The following is a 16,417-nucleotide window of genomic DNA, read 5'->3' on the forward strand; positions in this document are numbered from 1 at the left end:
TTCCACCTGTGGGGAGGGATAAGGGAGGGGCAAAGTGAAACGTGCTTTGCATCCCTTCCCTCTCCTGTTGTATTTTCAAGTGCTTTGTTTGCTTCTGATCTTGGTCTAACAGACCCAAAGAAGCTAAAAATATTTATCAGAATGGTTGTGTAATGTCATTGTGCCTGAGATGTGATGTATCACATACTACAGAGGTGTATGAGGAAAAAGGGGAATTTCTGAACGAGTATCAATTGAATTTGGATTAGCAAATGATGTCGTTATGTGATGCTTGATTTTTATTTTTTTTTAGTGAATTCATGTATATTCATAAAAGATGGATTTGTGGAAAATGAAATTAAGAACTGTGTCCTCAGTCTCCACTGAAAATTAACCTGTTGATTTCTATTGGAAAATGATCAAATCTGTGGAATCATAACCCGGTCTCCCAAAACATAACAATTTTCCTTTCTGTGCATTTCTCATTTTATGTAACTTTGTATAAACTTAATTTTTGTTGTGGAAAGGCACAGGAAAAGCAGCAACAGAAAACATCTTTAGAATATATTTTGACTATAGATTTTCAACACAGGGGTGTTAAAAAGCGACCATAACTCCCATTTGCCAGTGTGGTTAATGAAGCACTGACTGGTTTATCTGCAGCACCTTTGGTTTGGTATAAAAACCCTTCTGAAGGGTCAGGTTGGATCCAGTGGGCTTGGGCTGTGTCTGTTATCCTTAGAATCAGGTCAAGGGTGGGAATAGGGGAGTGCTCTGAGTGTAAATAAATACACACGTACGTCAGTTCTAAAATTTGTAATAACAAATAGGAAGTTTGGTGCTGATACTGGACTAAAAACTTTTGGGAGTTGTGCTGGCTTTTTTCTGTTAAATACTGATGATTTGCTGCGCTCTAGTGGCTGTTGGATAGGAGCCTTGTTGTGGCAGGGTCAGTTGTGCTTGGAGAAAGCTGAGGGGTTATTTGTGCCTGACCTCAGAAAGGTTCAACCAGCTTTTATCAATTTTATTGTAGTTGCCCCCATTTTTGCTTGTTGCATAATTTAGGCTGCTGAACGGGAGGCTGGGACTGATCCCTCTTCTTTGCTTTATTCCAAGAATAGTCTTTTCAGTGTCTTGAATTCATATATTTCTCTGGATCTGTCTTCCTTTCCCATGGCATTCCCCCTCTCAGCATTAAGCCAGGATCCTGTAGAGTTAGGAAGGCTGGGAGAGACCTGTCTTATGTGTGCCTGGCATGAATGGCTGCAAAATCATGTTCCTGCCTTGTCAGCAAATCACTGACTGAAGGCAGAGGGGCTCTGTGCTCTACATTTGTTTCTTTAACAGTTTAAAATATGCCTGGAAAAAGAACAGGCTGTCTCCAAGATGACACTTCTCCCATGTCATCTCCAAAGCTTTGGGCCAGGTTGCAGCCTGTGCTGTAATTGAGGTTTTCTTTGGGGGTTTATAGAGTGAGTGGGGTGTCATGGGCAGAACAGGACCTTCAGACACAATTCATTAGAGGAGATTCCTTTGAGTCACGGGGTGCAGAAGGACTCCTTGGCTTTCTAAACTTCTCAGAGAGGGGTCTGGGTGTGGCTGTGGGTCCAGTCTGAGCTTTGTCAGATGGTTTATGTCTAAAGGATTATACAGGGGTAATTGAATCCTTTTACAACTTTACCCCACAGGATTAAGGATAGCAGAGCAAGTTTATATATGAAACAAATGATTTACTATGATAATAGTTAGACTAAAAGACTATAATCAGAATTATTTACTACCCAGTCCAGGTAGCTAGAACTGCTAGTGCAGTGTCCTATTTTTGCAGGAATATTGAAGCCATGATATTAAAGCCAACAAAACCAATTATTGAGTAGAGATTGATGTAACTCATCCTTTCCAACAACCATGGGACAACCTTCTTCCTCAGCTTGAGGAGAGATCTTGAGGGGAGACCCCACTCCAGGGAGGAATCTCCACACACACCCCTGGAAGGGGGATGTCACAAGATCCCACTGTTCCAAAGTGGGACTGGACTTTATTGTATAAAGTGATTGTCAGGTGTGTGTCCAGGCCAGCCGTGTCAGCTCAGCTTTAGATAAGTTATCAATTGTATGACTTATTTATTCCTTTATCAGGCATTTTATCAACTCTGCCACATCTTCACCTCACTGTGGGGGATGTTTAACTTTGGGAGTGGCGAGTCAGGCTGGTTTGAGCTTTCTTAGACCTCAAAAGCAGTGTGACACCCTCCCACCCCACTTTTCTGTTCACCACTGACAGCTTTCCAAATTGGGAGTTCAAGTTGTTTTACCCCCCTTCCAGGCAGAGCATCCTGCTATGGACTGACTCCTCTTATTTGCATTACTTACAAGACTTTTCCTTTAAGTCCCTTGGATTCATGTATTTCTCTGTACCTCTCTTTCTTGACCTTGATGCTCTCCAACTCAGAGTTAAGCCAGCATCCTGTAGAGGAGGGAGAACTGGGAGCAACCTGTGTTCTGTGTACCTGGGATGAGGGGCTGGAAAATTATTTGACTGTCTTGCCAACAAGTCACTGAGTAAAGCCAGAGGGGACTATGCAGTTGTAGCATTTGTTTCTGTGAGCCTGGAAACAGAATGGGCTGTCTCCAATGTTTTCTCATGTCCTCTCTCCAGCTCCAGTTAATGTTGAAGGCAGTGATGTAACTGAGACTTTCTTTTGGGGTTCATAAAGCGGGAGGGTGTCACAGGCAGAATGGGAGTTCAGACAGACTTGTAGCCCTGCTTTCACAGCCACTTTTTTCAGATTTAATCCCATTATTCTGACAGCTCCTGTGGAGTCATGTTGACTTAAGCACACAGAGCTGAAACTATAGCATGGCAAAGAGATAATCCTCATGGTCAGCCACGTGCTGGAATACAAAGAACCAAGAGGGAACACGAGTTAATGAATTGGATTGAGATATTTGTGTGTTTATTTGGTCTTTTTTAATTAATTTAATTTAGTTTTAAGGGAGTAAGATAACAGGGGAGCTCAGCTTTGGCCTTAAGCTCAGCAAGAACGATGTTGGGCATCATGGTAATGATTTAGTCAATGGACAAAGCTGGTGTCAGATTTATTAAAAAAAGCTTAAGTTTGAGCAAAAAGGGTGTAGATTTGATGGAGTGGATCTGACAAGCAGGGGGACAAGGGAGTCAGTTGGTTCTTGAAGTAAGTAAAAACCCTTATTAGACATTCAGTGACCTGTAAATGTTGTGTCTGCTCAGTGAGACAAAAGGGTCCAGGGCTGTGGCAGTGTAAGTGGGTTTCCTGTTTGAGGATGGTTGTGGTGCTGCACATCCTTGTTTGGGGTTATTTAACCAGCCAAAGAATTGAGTTCTGGATTCAGTCCTGGGTCTAAATATCCATGCAGTGTGTATGTGGAATGAGTGTTACTCCTCATATCCTTACAGTGCATCAGAAACAGGTTCTGCCATAGCTCACCTTACTCCTTTACCTGTAGAGACCAAATTAGAGCAATATATCCATGATAAGCTCCTAGATGTTTAATTGCTCTCTGATAGAGACCTGGGAAGAGGGTTAGGCCTTGGAAGACAAACCGTCTCTGTGCAGGGGACTGAAAAAGATGGCAAAAACTGAGGATACAGGCTGCTCTTCGTGGCACTGATGCTACACAGACAAAAATCGCCACCAGTGACCTCTTTACCAGATATTCTGAGACCTGACAACTGTTGTAGCTCCAGGCTGTTCTGAAATGCTGCTTCCCACGCCAAGAGCTTGCAGCAGTTGCAGGGTTCATAGCCAGGTTAAGGTAAAGGTGCAGGGGAAGCAGTTTGAATTTTTTTTTCCTCAGGGAAATACATTAAATTTGGAAGTTGCCCACTATCATAGGCCTGAAGTTCCAGGCTGTAATGTGGGGAGTACACAGCTTGTACCTACAACTTGAGTGACTGCCCATGTATGGGATGAGTTGTCAGATGGAAAGTCAGGCTCTCTGTGTCTTCTGGCCCACTTAATTGTGTGTTGCGAATCCAGCATCATTCAGGAAGTGCCCACAGGTCCTGCCAGGGTGCTCCACCAGTTGTAGTTTTATGGAATGTAAACTAAAACTATCACTGGACACTAAAAGTATGTGGAGTGACACACTGGAGAGGTTACCATTAGGGGTAATCCACGGAAGGAGACAGCTCTCACAGGTGGCATGTGGCTCCCTTTGGTGGCAGCCACTGCCAGGATCATCAGAGATGGTTAAAACTCACTGATCAGCTCTGCTGGTCATAGAGCCCAACCCTCTTTCATGGTTAGCTGGGGAATAGAGGCAGGAGGGAGCAGAAACTGTGCTCATAAAACTCACTTTTGAGCTGCTTTACAGTCAGACTAATAAAAGCTTGATGATGTAACTAACTAACTTTTTTTAATAAACCCCCTCAGTTTTAGAATGGGAGGATATTTATTTATATGCAGAAATAAAGGGTTTGGTTTTTCAAGGTGGAAGGAAAGAGCGACTTTAGTTCCTGAATTGTTGCTGCCACTTATGAGGCCGTGAAAAGCACAGCGTTAGTCCCTGGATTTAATCACTTGTTTGCTAAAAAATAAACGCATGTGACTTCAGAAAAGGTGTTTACTTTAGGTATTTTGCAGAACTGGCCAAGTCTTTCAGCAAAATAGTGTTTGTATTTGGAAGTGCTGATAGTGTGGCTCAAACTGAGCAGCATTGAGTTATTCCCTATTATTCCCATCTGTTATTTTCCATTTGTCCTCAGGCCACTGTGTGATGGTAGTGTGGTGCAGGGGGGTGCAAGTTCTTGAGGGGGCGTTGTTTGGTTGCTGTGTAGGGTTTTGAGCTGGATTTCTTGTTGGATTGTTGGACTCTCTGATGGGAAAAAGAAGAGTAGGAGGAAATAGTTGGTAGCTTTTGGTTCAAGTCCTCACCTTGACAGGTCTCGCTGCGTCTGTGACAAGGGAGTGGTGGCTTGGTGCCCTGCGTCCCAGGCTCTGGGTTTATATGGAATAAACTTAAACTGGCAGCAGACCTCTTCCCAGTATTTTCTGTGTGTGGTGTGAGTGTAAGATGTGACAGGATTTCACCCTATATTTTTCTTCCCTGTCTTTCTTCTGGCAAGAAACTGTTGGTAGTGGGCACTGGAAAAGACAATGACCGTAGCACATTTGAAGGAACCTCTGCTGTTTCCAGCCCAATAAAATAACTAGAAAACAAGGCTAGATCCCCTTTGAGAAATTAATAACAACTACTCTTAATAAAAATTTTATCTGACTTAGAACCTATCAACAGTGCTGAATGCAGAATTAAATATGTCTTGAAGGGAGCTGGGTACAGAGGAGTTGCACTTCCCTCATTCTGCTGTGCCGGCAGTAAAAGCGAGTGAGCCACCATTTCTACATTTAACACTTGTACATTTTTATTTAGTTAAATCAGCCATTGTACACATTGCAGCTATGTATTGTTAGTGTTGTATCTTTTTAATTTTTAACTAATACATGCCCTCATAGATATATTCAATTAGTGTTATCACCATGGGAACAAGATGCTGATTCGTCAACTTAAAATTCACTTCTTCTCACAGTATTCAAGTTCTCCGATAACACAGCAAAAAATCAAAATAAGAGGTGAATAACCATTATGTTGTTACACAGAACATCATCTGCACCGCAAATAACACAACAGAAATGCATTTCTTGAGAGCCCCATCCTCGAAGACCCTCCCGCGCCGTCTCGGACGGCGGGGAAGCCACGATGCGCTGTGAGATGTGTCATCACGGGTCTCAGTCGGTTTGGCTGCCAAAACACTTTTTTTCTTTTAGCTTTTTATTTTTATTTTTTTTTTTAATTTTTTCTTGCCTGCCCAAAAAAGTGTCAGCACGGCACCTCACGTGGTTCTGCCCGCAGGAAGCCAGAACTACAGAGATGTTTCCATGCTTTTGGCATCATTACCTTAATGAGGAAGTGCCCTTGTTCTGAGCACTGAGTGAGTCGTTAAAAAAACAAAGAACCCTATAACTGCAGAAGGCCAGATAAGCTGGGACAAAGGATTACTCCTAGAGGAGAGGGTCGGTTTTACTCTGGTGTCACATCTACTATTAAAAAAATGAATTAACAGCTGTTTAAAAACATTAAGTCAGTGTGTTTGTGTGTACGTGTGTGATGCTAAAACCCTACGGAGCTCCCTCCATTAAATATTAAGGTATAGAACACCCAAAGCTTCAGATCCCTATGTTCCCTTTTCGGAAAATAAAAGTGCAGACATGCTATCGTGGTTTTTCAGAGGGTCGGTTTAGAAATATATATATTATATATAGTTACATAACAAAATATGAACAGAAACTGGCTGCCGAGGATTGTGAGCACTTGTTCTTTAAAAAACGCTCGATCGGAAGATAAAAACTGCTCGCTCAGTGCTAAGAGGGCGGAGAAGCTGACATGGTTTTAGGAGGGTTTGGTTCTGACCTTGGAATGCCACATGCACGGCTCAGCTAAGAGGCAATCTCGATAAAACACGGTGAGTTAGTTATTCTCCCTGTATAGTGGGTAAGTCTTTTTCCCGCAGTTATCTACAGTGCAGTGGCCAGCAGGAAGTACCACCGGTCTGTCGGTGAGGTCGGCTAAGCGGTGACGGAAACGGGAAACTACCGGAGTTGGAATTGTTTAATACGCCCTGCCCCAGGTCCGGATCTAATAGGCTGTAACACTGCATGGGGATGTGCCATAGCTATAGCTGGGAGCGACTCTGTTACCTAACGGGGTATTATTTCTTGGATTTTCCTTCTGGAAATCTTTCAACGGCTGTCAGAAGGTCTTAACAGTATTAATGGCCACAGGCAGCTGTTACTCATGCGAACAGCTGGGTTTCCAGGTTTTTAACCTGACTCTTAGAGCCTTTAACTACAAGAGATCCCTAAACCGTAAGTCTTAGGACTCGGTAGCTGCGCGGCGCTTCCTCCTCGGTCCCTGTGTGTTTTGCAGTCGACCGGGACAACGTCGCACAATCCGTCGCCGTTCCGCAGCGTCACCGGGCGACGGGAGCCACGGGCAGCGTGTTTCCTGCAGTCTGGTAAGTCCAAATACTCTGTCTATTTACAGTTTACATGTGCACTCCCTTGTACATAGTCACTGGAAGAGGCCTGTGGATGAAGTCGGCTCGAGGAGCGCCGGAGCGAAGGGACAGCGAGAAGCGGCGGCACCGCCAAGGAGGAGGCGTGGCGGGGGAGAAATCCTCCTGCCTGAAGGATGCTATCTTTGGTCACAAATTAGCTTACAGGGTACAAAAGAAGAAAAACACAAAATGGATTTTAAGGTGGGTAAGAACTGAATTCACTGCAGCTGCACGAGGAGAAAGGGCAGTGACCGGGGCGATAGCGTCGGTCATGACGTCAACTCCCCAGGGAAGGTGACGGCAGCGCACGGGAAGGAGGGCGACGTGGAGCTGGGGGGGGACGGGAGTGAGCAGCAGCTTGTCACTTGGCCTCCTGTTTCCAGTCGTCTTGGCAGAAGTGCCGAAGAAGCTGCTGGAGGTCGTGCTGGAGGTCATCCCTGGGGAGCGCTTCTGGGATGTCTTCCAGCTCTTCTATGTGAACACGTTTGCCACAGCGATCCTTCATCACGGTCCTCTTCTGAGTGCTGGCTTTACTTAGGGTTGTCCTACGACAACAAAAAAGCAGAGTTGTGACTTAAAAAGACCATAGATCCTGCAGATGTGCAGCAATTTCCTTCTTCAGCTGCTGAGGAAGGGTGACACATGCTAGATGCAAGGCACATCATGTCAACTCTGAGAAATGACACTCGAGGGCAAAGGTAAGGGCTGGGATTACTGGATCAACATGCTACAACAAACAAACATGCAAAGAGCAACTGAAAATATTAGAGAGGAGCAGCACTGCCACACCGCCGAAACACTAGCCCTTAGATCATTAACATCTCCCTGTACATCAGCACCCGAATGGTACAGGGGGGAACACTGACAGAGACAATAAAATTCGTAGTGCCTGATACAGGTCGCATCAATAAAGTTCTTCATAAAACACAAATGTGGCGATATTTTTAGAGGAAATCAATAAACTCAGCATGGTGTCTGTGTGGTTTATTCCTATTAAACTTAACTCCTTTTCAGAAGAGCAGGGAAATGGGCAGTGGGGTTTGAACGTACCGCACCCCGAACTCCTCGTGCCCTACCTACCCAGTCCCCCCCTGCGGGGGCGCAGTCCGGTCCAGTCCACTGGACTACACACTGGAGGACTAGTGGACTGGACCGGTCTGCGCCCCCGCTGGACCCCGAACTCCTCGTGCCCTACCTACCCAGTCCCCCCCTGCGGGGGCGCAGTCCGGTCCAGTCCACTGGACTACACACTGGAGGACTAGTGGACTGGACCGGTCTGCGCCCCCGCTGGACCCCGAACTCCTCGTGCCCTACCTACCCAGTCCCCCCCTGCGGGGGCGCAGTCCGGTCCAGTCCACTGGACTACACACTGGAGGACTAGTGGACTGGACCGGTCTGCGCCCCCGCTGGACCCCGAACTCCTCGTGCCCTACCTACCCAGTCCCCCCCTGCGGGGGCGCAGTCCGGTCCAGTCCACTGGACTACACACTGGAGGACTAGTGGACTGGACCGGTCTGCGCCCCCGCTGGACCCCGAACTCCTCGTGCCCTACCTACCCAGTCCCCCCCTGCGGGGGCGCAGTCCGGTCCAGTCCACTGGACTACACACTGGAGGACTAGTGGACTGGACCGGTCTGCGCCCCCGCTGGACCCCGAACTCCTCGTGCCCTACCTACCCAGTCCCCCCCTGCGGGGGCGCAGTCCGGTCCAGTCCACTGGACTACACACTGGAGGACTAGTGGACTGGACCGGTCTGCGCCCCCGCTGGACCCCGAACTCCTCGTGCCCTACCTACCCAGTCCCCCCCTGCGGGGGCGCAGTCCGGTCCAGTCCACTGGACTACACACTGGAGGACTAGTGGACTGGACCGGTCTGCGCCCCCGCTGGACCCCGAACTCCTCGTGCCCTACCTACCCAGTCCCCCCCTGCGGGGGCGCAGTCCGGTCCAGTCCACTGGACTACACACTGGAGGACTAGTGGACTGGACCGGTCTGCGCCCCCGCTGGACCCCGAACTCCTCGTGCCCTACCTACCCAGTCCCCCCCTGCGGGGGCGCAGTCCGGTCCAGTCCACTGGACTACACACTGGAGGACTAGTGGACTGGACCGGTCTGCGCCCCCGCTGGACCCCGAACTCCTCGTGCCCTACCTACCCAGTCCCCCCCTGCGGGGGCGCAGTCCGGTCCAGTCCACTGGACTACACACTGGAGGACTAGTGGACTGGACCGGTCTGCGCCCCGCTGGACCCCGAACTCCTCGTGCCCTACCTACCCAGTCCCCCCCTGCGGGGGCGCAGTCCGGTCCAGTCCACTGGACTACACACTGGAGGACTAGTGGACTGGACCGGTCTGCGCCCCCGCTGGACCCCGAACTCCTCGTGCCCTACCTACCCAGTCCCCCCCTGCGGGGGCGCAGTCCGGTCCAGTCCACTGGACTACACACTGGAGGACTAGTGGACTGGACCGGTCTGCGCCCCCGCTGGACCCCGAACTCCTCGTGCCCTACCTACCCAGTCCCCCCCTGCGGGGGCGCAGTCCGGTCCAGTCCACTGGACTACACACTGGAGGACTAGTGGACTGGACCGGTCTGCGCCCCCGCTGGACCCCGAACTCCTCGTGCCCTACCTACCCAGTCCCCCCCTGCGGGGGCGCAGTCCGGTCCAGTCCACTGGACTACACACTGGAGGACTAGTGGACTGGACCGGTCTGCGCCCCCGCTGGACCCCGAACTCCTCGTGCCCTACCTACCCAGTCCCCCCCTGCGGGGGCGCAGTCCGGTCCAGTCCACTGGACTACACACTGGAGGACTAGTGGACTGGACCGGTCTGCGCCCCCGCTGGACCCCGAACTCCTCGTGCCCTACCTACCCAGTCCCCCCCTGCGGGGGCGCAGTCCGGTCCAGTCCACTGGACTACACACTGGAGGACTAGTGGACTGGACCGGTCTGCGCCCCCGCTGGACCCCGAACTCCTCGTGCCCTACCTACCCAGTCCCCCCCTGCGGGGGCGCAGTCCGGTCCAGTCCACTGGACTACACACTGGAGGACTAGTGGACTGGACCGGTCTGCGCCCCCGCTGGACCCCGAACTCCTCGTGCCCTACCTACCCAGTCCCCCCCTGCGGGGGCGCAGTCCGGTCCAGTCCACTGGACTACACACTGGAGGACTAGTGGACTGGACCGGTCTGCGCCCCCGCTGGACCCCCAACTCCTCGTGCCCTACCTACCCAGTCCCCCCCCTGCGGGGGCGCAGTCCGGTCCAGTCCACTGGACTACACACTGGAGGACTAGTGGACTGGACCGGTCTGCGCCCCCGCTGGACCCCCAACTCCTCGTGCCCTACCTACCCAGTCCCCCCCTGCGGGGGCGCAGTCCGGTCCAGTCCACTGGACTACACACTGGAGGACTAGTGGACTGGACCGGTCTGCGCCCCCGCTGGACCCCCAACTCCTCGTGCCCTACCTACCCAGTCCCCCCCTGCGGGGGCGCAGTCCGGTCCAGTCCACTGGACTACACACTGGAGGACTAGTGGACTGGACCGGTCTGCGCCCCCGCTGGACCCCCAACTCCTCGTGCCCTACCTACCCAGTCCCCCCCTGCGGGGGCGCAGTCCGGTCCAGTCCACTGGACTACACACTGGAGGACTAGTGGACTGGACCGGTCTGCGCCCCCGCTGGACCCCCAACTCCTCGTGCCCTACCTACCCAGTCCCCCCCTGCGGGGGCGCAGTCCGGTCCAGTCCACTGGACTACACACTGGAGGACTAGTGGACTGGACCGGTCTGCGCCCCCGCTGGACCCCCAACTCCTCGTGCCCTACCTACCCAGTCCCCCCCTGCGGGGGCGCAGTCCGGTCCAGTCCACTGGACTACACACTGGAGGACTAGTGGACTGGACCGGTCTGCGCCCCCGCTGGACCCCCAACTCCTCGTGCCCTACCTACCCAGTCCCCCCCTGCGGGGGCGCAGTCCGGTCCAGTCCACTGGACTACACACTGGAGGACTAGTGGACTGGACCGGTCTGCGCCCCCGCTGGACCCCCAACTCCTCGTGCCCTACCTACCCAGTCCCCCCCTGCGGGGGCGCAGTCCGGTCCAGTCCACTGGACTACACACTGGAGGACTAGTGGACTGGACCGGTCTGCGCCCCCGCTGGACCCCCAACTCCTCGTGCCCTACCTACCCAGTCCCCCCCTGCGGGGGCGCAGTCCGGTCCAGTCCACTGGACTACACACTGGAGGACTAGTGGACTGGACCGGTCTGCGCCCCCGCTGGACCCCCAACTCCTCGTGCCCTACCTACCCAGTCCCCCCCTGCGGGGGCGCAGTCCGGTCCAGTCCACTGGACTACACACTGGAGGACTAGTGGACTGGACCGGTCTGCGCCCCCGCTGGACCCCCAACTCCTCGTGCCCTACCTACCCAGTCCCCCCCTGCGGGGGCGCAGTCCGGTCCAGTCCACTGGACTACACACTGGAGGACTAGTGGACTGGACCGGTCTGCGCCCCCGCTGGACCCCCAACTCCTCGTGCCCTACCTACCCAGTCCCCCCCTGCGGGGGCGCAGTCCGGTCCAGTCCACTGGACTACACACTGGAGGACTAGTGGACTGGACCGGTCTGCGCCCCCGCTGGACCCCCAACTCCTCGTGCCCTACCTACCCAGTCCCCCCCTGCGGGGGCGCAGTCCGGTCCAGTCCACTGGACTACACACTGGAGGACTAGTGGACTGGACCGGTCTGCGCCCCCGCTGGACCCCCAACTCCTCGTGCCCTACCTACCCAGTCCCCCCCTGCGGGGGCGCAGTCCGGTCCAGTCCACTGGACTACACACTGGAGGACTAGTGGACTGGACCGGTCTGCGCCCCCGCTGGACCCCCAACTCCTCGTGCCCTACCTACCCAGTCCCCCCCTGCGGGGGCGCAGTCCGGTCCAGTCCACTGGACTACACACTGGAGGACTAGTGGACTGGACCGGTCTGCGCCCCCGCTGGACCCCCAACTCCTCGTGCCCTACCTACCCAGTCCCCCCCTGCGGGGGCGCAGTCCGGTCCAGTCCACTGGACTACACACTGGAGGACTAGTGGACTGGACCGGTCTGCGCCCCCGCTGGACCCCCAACTCCTCGTGCCCTACCTACCCAGTCCCCCCCTGCGGGGGCGCAGTCCGGTCCAGTCCACTGGACTACACACTGGAGGACTAGTGGACTGGACCGGTCTGCGCCCCCGCTGGACCCCCAACTCCTCGTGCCCTACCTACCCAGTCCCCCCCTGCGGGGGCGCAGTCCGGTCCAGTCCACTGGACTACACACTGGAGGACTAGTGGACTGGACCGGTCTGCGCCCCCGCTGGACCCCCAACTCCTCGTGCCCTACCTACCCAGTCCCCCCCTGCGGGGGCGCAGTCCGGTCCAGTCCACTGGACTACACACTGGAGGACTAGTGGACTGGACCGGTCTGCGCCCCCGCTGGACCCCCAACTCCTCGTGCCCTACCTACCCAGTCCCCCCCTGCGGGGGCGCAGTCCGGTCCAGTCCACTGGACTACACACTGGAGGACTAGTGGACTGGACCGGTCTGCGCCCCCGCTGGACCCCCAACTCCTCGTGCCCTACCTACCCAGTCCCCCCCTGCGGGGGCGCAGTCCGGTCCAGTCCACTGGACTACACACTGGAGGACTAGTGGACTGGACCGGTCTGCGCCCCCGCTGGACCCCCAACTCCTCGTGCCCTACCTACCCAGTCCCCCCCTGCGGGGGCGCAGTCCGGTCCAGTCCACTGGACTACACACTGGAGGACTAGTGGACTGGACCGGTCTGCGCCCCCGCTGGACCCCCAACTCCTCGTGCCCTACCTACCCAGTCCCCCCCTGCGGGGGCGCAGTCCGGTCCAGTCCACTGGACTACACACTGGAGGACTAGTGGACTGGACCGGTCTGCGCCCCCGCTGGACCCCCAACTCCTCGTGCCCTACCTACCCAGTCCCCCCCTGCGGGGGCGCAGTCCGGTCCAGTCCACTGGACTACACACTGGAGGACTAGTGGACTGGACCGGTCTGCGCCCCCGCTGGACCCCCAACTCCTCGTGCCCTACCTACCCAGTCCCCCCCTGCGGGGGCGCAGTCCGGTCCAGTCCACTGGACTACACACTGGAGGACTAGTGGACTGGACCGGTCTGCGCCCCCGCTGGACCCCCAACTCCTCGTGCCCTACCTACCCAGTCCCCCCCTGCGGGGGCGCAGTCCGGTCCAGTCCACTGGACTACACACTGGAGGACTAGTGGACTGGACCGGTCTGCGCCCCCGCTGGACCCCCAACTCCTCGTGCCCTACCTACCCAGTCCCCCCCTGCGGGGGCGCAGTCCGGTCCAGTCCACTGGACTACACACTGGAGGACTAGTGGACTGGACCGGTCTGCGCCCCCGCTGGACCCCCAACTCCTCGTGCCCTACCTACCCAGTCCCCCCCTGCGGGGGCGCAGTCCGGTCCAGTCCACTGGACTACACACTGGAGGACTAGTGGACTGGACCGGTCTGCGCCCCCGCTGGACCCCCAACTCCTCGTGCCCTACCTACCCAGTCCCCCCCTGCGGGGGCGCAGTCCGGTCCAGTCCACTGGACTACACACTGGAGGACTAGTGGACTGGACCGGTCTGCGCCCCCGCTGGACCCCCAACTCCTCGTGCCCTACCTACCCAGTCCCCCCCTGCGGGGGCGCAGTCCGGTCCAGTCCACTGGACTACACACTGGAGGACTAGTGGACTGGACCGGTCTGCGCCCCCGCTGGACCCCCAACTCCTCGTGCCCTACCTACCCAGTCCCCCCCTGCGGGGGCGCAGTCCGGTCCAGTCCACTGGACTACACACTGGAGGACTAGTGGACTGGACCGGTCTGCGCCCCCGCTGGACCCCCAACTCCTCGTGCCCTACCTACCCAGTCCCCCCCTGCGGGGGCGCAGTCCGGTCCAGTCCACTGGACTACACACTGGAGGACTAGTGGACTGGACCGGTCTGCGCCCCCGCTGGACCCCCAACTCCTCGTGCCCTACCTACCCAGTCCCCCCCTGCGGGGGCGCAGTCCGGTCCAGTCCACTGGACTACACACTGGAGGACTAGTGGACTGGACCGGTCTGCGCCCCCGCTGGACCCCCAACTCCTCGTGCCCTACCTACCCAGTCCCCCCCTGCGGGGGCGCAGTCCGGTCCAGTCCACTGGACTACACACTGGAGGACTAGTGGACTGGACCGGTCTGCGCCCCCGCTGGACCCCCAACTCCTCGTGCCCTACCTACCCAGTCCCCCCCTGCGGGGGCGCAGTCCGGTCCAGTCCACTGGACTACACACTGGAGGACTAGTGGACTGGACCGGTCTGCGCCCCCGCTGGACCCCCAACTCCTCGTGCCCTACCTACCCAGTCCCCCCTGCGGGGGCGCAGTCCGGTCCAGTCCACTGGACTACACACTGGAGGACTAGTGGACTGGACCGGTCTGCGCCCCCGCTGGACCCCCAACTCCTCGTGCCCTACCTACCCAGTCCCCCCCTGCGGGGGCGCAGTCCGGTCCAGTCCACTGGACTACACACTGGAGGACTAGTGGACTGGACCGGTCTGCGCCCCCGCTGGACCCCCAACTCCTCGTGCCCTACCTACCCAGTCCCCCCCTGCGGGGGCGCAGTCCGGTCCAGTCCACTGGACTACACACTGGAGGACTAGTGGACTGGACCGGTCTGCGCCCCCGCTGGACCCCCAACTCCTCGTGCCCTACCTACCCAGTCCCCCCCTGCGGGGGCGCAGTCCGGTCCAGTCCACTGGACTACACACTGGAGGACTAGTGGACTGGACCGGTCTGCGCCCCCGCTGGACCCCCAACTCCTCGTGCCCTACCTACCCAGTCCCCCCCTGCGGGGGCGCAGTCCGGTCCAGTCCACTGGACTACACACTGGAGGACTAGTGGACTGGACCGGTCTGCGCCCCCGCTGGACCCCCAACTCCTCGTGCCCTACCTACCCAGTCCCCCCCTGCGGGGGCGCAGTCCGGTCCAGTCCACTGGACTACACACTGGAGGACTAGTGGACTGGACCGGTCTGCGCCCCCGCTGGACCCCCAACTCCTCGTGCCCTACCTACCCAGTCCCCCCCTGCGGGGGCGCAGTCCGGTCCAGTCCACTGGACTACACACTGGAGGACTAGTGGACTGGACCGGTCTGCGCCCCCGCTGGACCCCCAACTCCTCGTGCCCTACCTACCCAGTCCCCCCCTGCGGGGGCGCAGTCCGGTCCAGTCCACTGGACTACACACTGGAGGACTAGTGGACTGGACCGGTCTGCGCCCCCGCTGGACCCCCAACTCCTCGTGCCCTACCTACCCAGTCCCCCCCTGCGGGGGCGCAGTCCGGTCCAGTCCACTGGACTACACACTGGAGGACTAGTGGACTGGACCGGTCTGCGCCCCCGCTGGACCCCCAACTCCTCGTGCCCTACCTACCCAGTCCCCCCCTGCGGGGGCGCAGTCCGGTCCAGTCCACTGGACTACACACTGGAGGACTAGTGGACTGGACCGGTCTGCGCCCCCGCTGGACCCCCAACTCCTCGTGCCCTACCTACCCAGTCCCCCCCTGCGGGGGCGCAGTCCGGTCCAGTCCACTGGACTACACACTGGAGGACTAGTGGACTGGACCGGTCTGCGCCCCCGCTGGACCCCCAACTCCTCGTGCCCTACCTACCCAGTCCCCCCCTGCGGGGGCGCAGTCCGGTCCAGTCCACTGGACTACACACTGGAGGACTAGTGGACTGGACCGGTCTGCGCCCCCGCTGGACCCCCAACTCCTCGTGCCCTACCTACCCAGTCCCCCCCTGCGGGGGCGCAGTCCGGTCCAGTCCACTGGACTACACACTGGAGGACTAGTGGACTGGACCGGTCTGCGCCCCCGCTGGACCCCCAACTCCTCGTGCCCTACCTACCCAGTCCCCCCCTGCGGGGGCGCAGTCCGGTCCAGTCCACTGGACTACACACTGGAGGACTAGTGGACTGGACCGGTCTGCGCCCCCGCTGGACCCCCAACTCCTCGTGCCCTACCTACCCAGTCCCCCCCTGCGGGGGCGCAGTCCGGTCCAGTCCACTGGACTACACACTGGAGGACTAGTGGACTGGACCGGTCTGCGCCCCCGCTGGACCCCCACTCCTCGTGCCCTACCTACCCAGTCCCCCCCTGCGGGGGCGCAGTCCGGTCCAGTCCACTGGACTACACACTGGAGGACTAGTGGACTGGACCGGTCTGCGCCCCCGCTGGACCCCCAACTCCTCGTGCCCTACCTACCCAGTCCCCCCTGCGGGGGCGCAGTCCGGTCCAGTCCACTGGACTACACACTGG

The 16,417-nt window shown here is 56.7% G+C and overlaps 1 protein-coding gene across 22 annotated transcripts in view; it reads right to left on the reverse strand.

Annotated features, from left to right (window-relative positions):
* Positions 1–5,356: 5,356 nt before the first annotated feature.
* ANK2 (ankyrin 2) overlaps positions 5,357–16,417 on the reverse strand; it is a 191,637-nt gene continuing 180,576 nt past the window's right edge. For all 22 annotated transcript variants that reach the window (XM_032684755.1, XM_032684754.1, XM_032684753.1 and 19 more), the window contains one exon: positions 5,357–7,619. In XM_032684755.1, the coding sequence (XP_032540646.1) occupies positions 7,436–7,619 (184 nt within the window). In that variant the 3' untranslated portion in view covers positions 5,357–7,435. The remainder of the gene's footprint in view (positions 7,620–16,417) is intronic.

The sequence above is a fragment of the Chiroxiphia lanceolata genome, chromosome 4, assembly GCF_009829145.1.
Source record: "Chiroxiphia lanceolata isolate bChiLan1 chromosome 4, bChiLan1.pri, whole genome shotgun sequence".
Classification (NCBI taxonomy): Eukaryota; Metazoa; Chordata; class Aves; order Passeriformes; family Pipridae; genus Chiroxiphia; species Chiroxiphia lanceolata.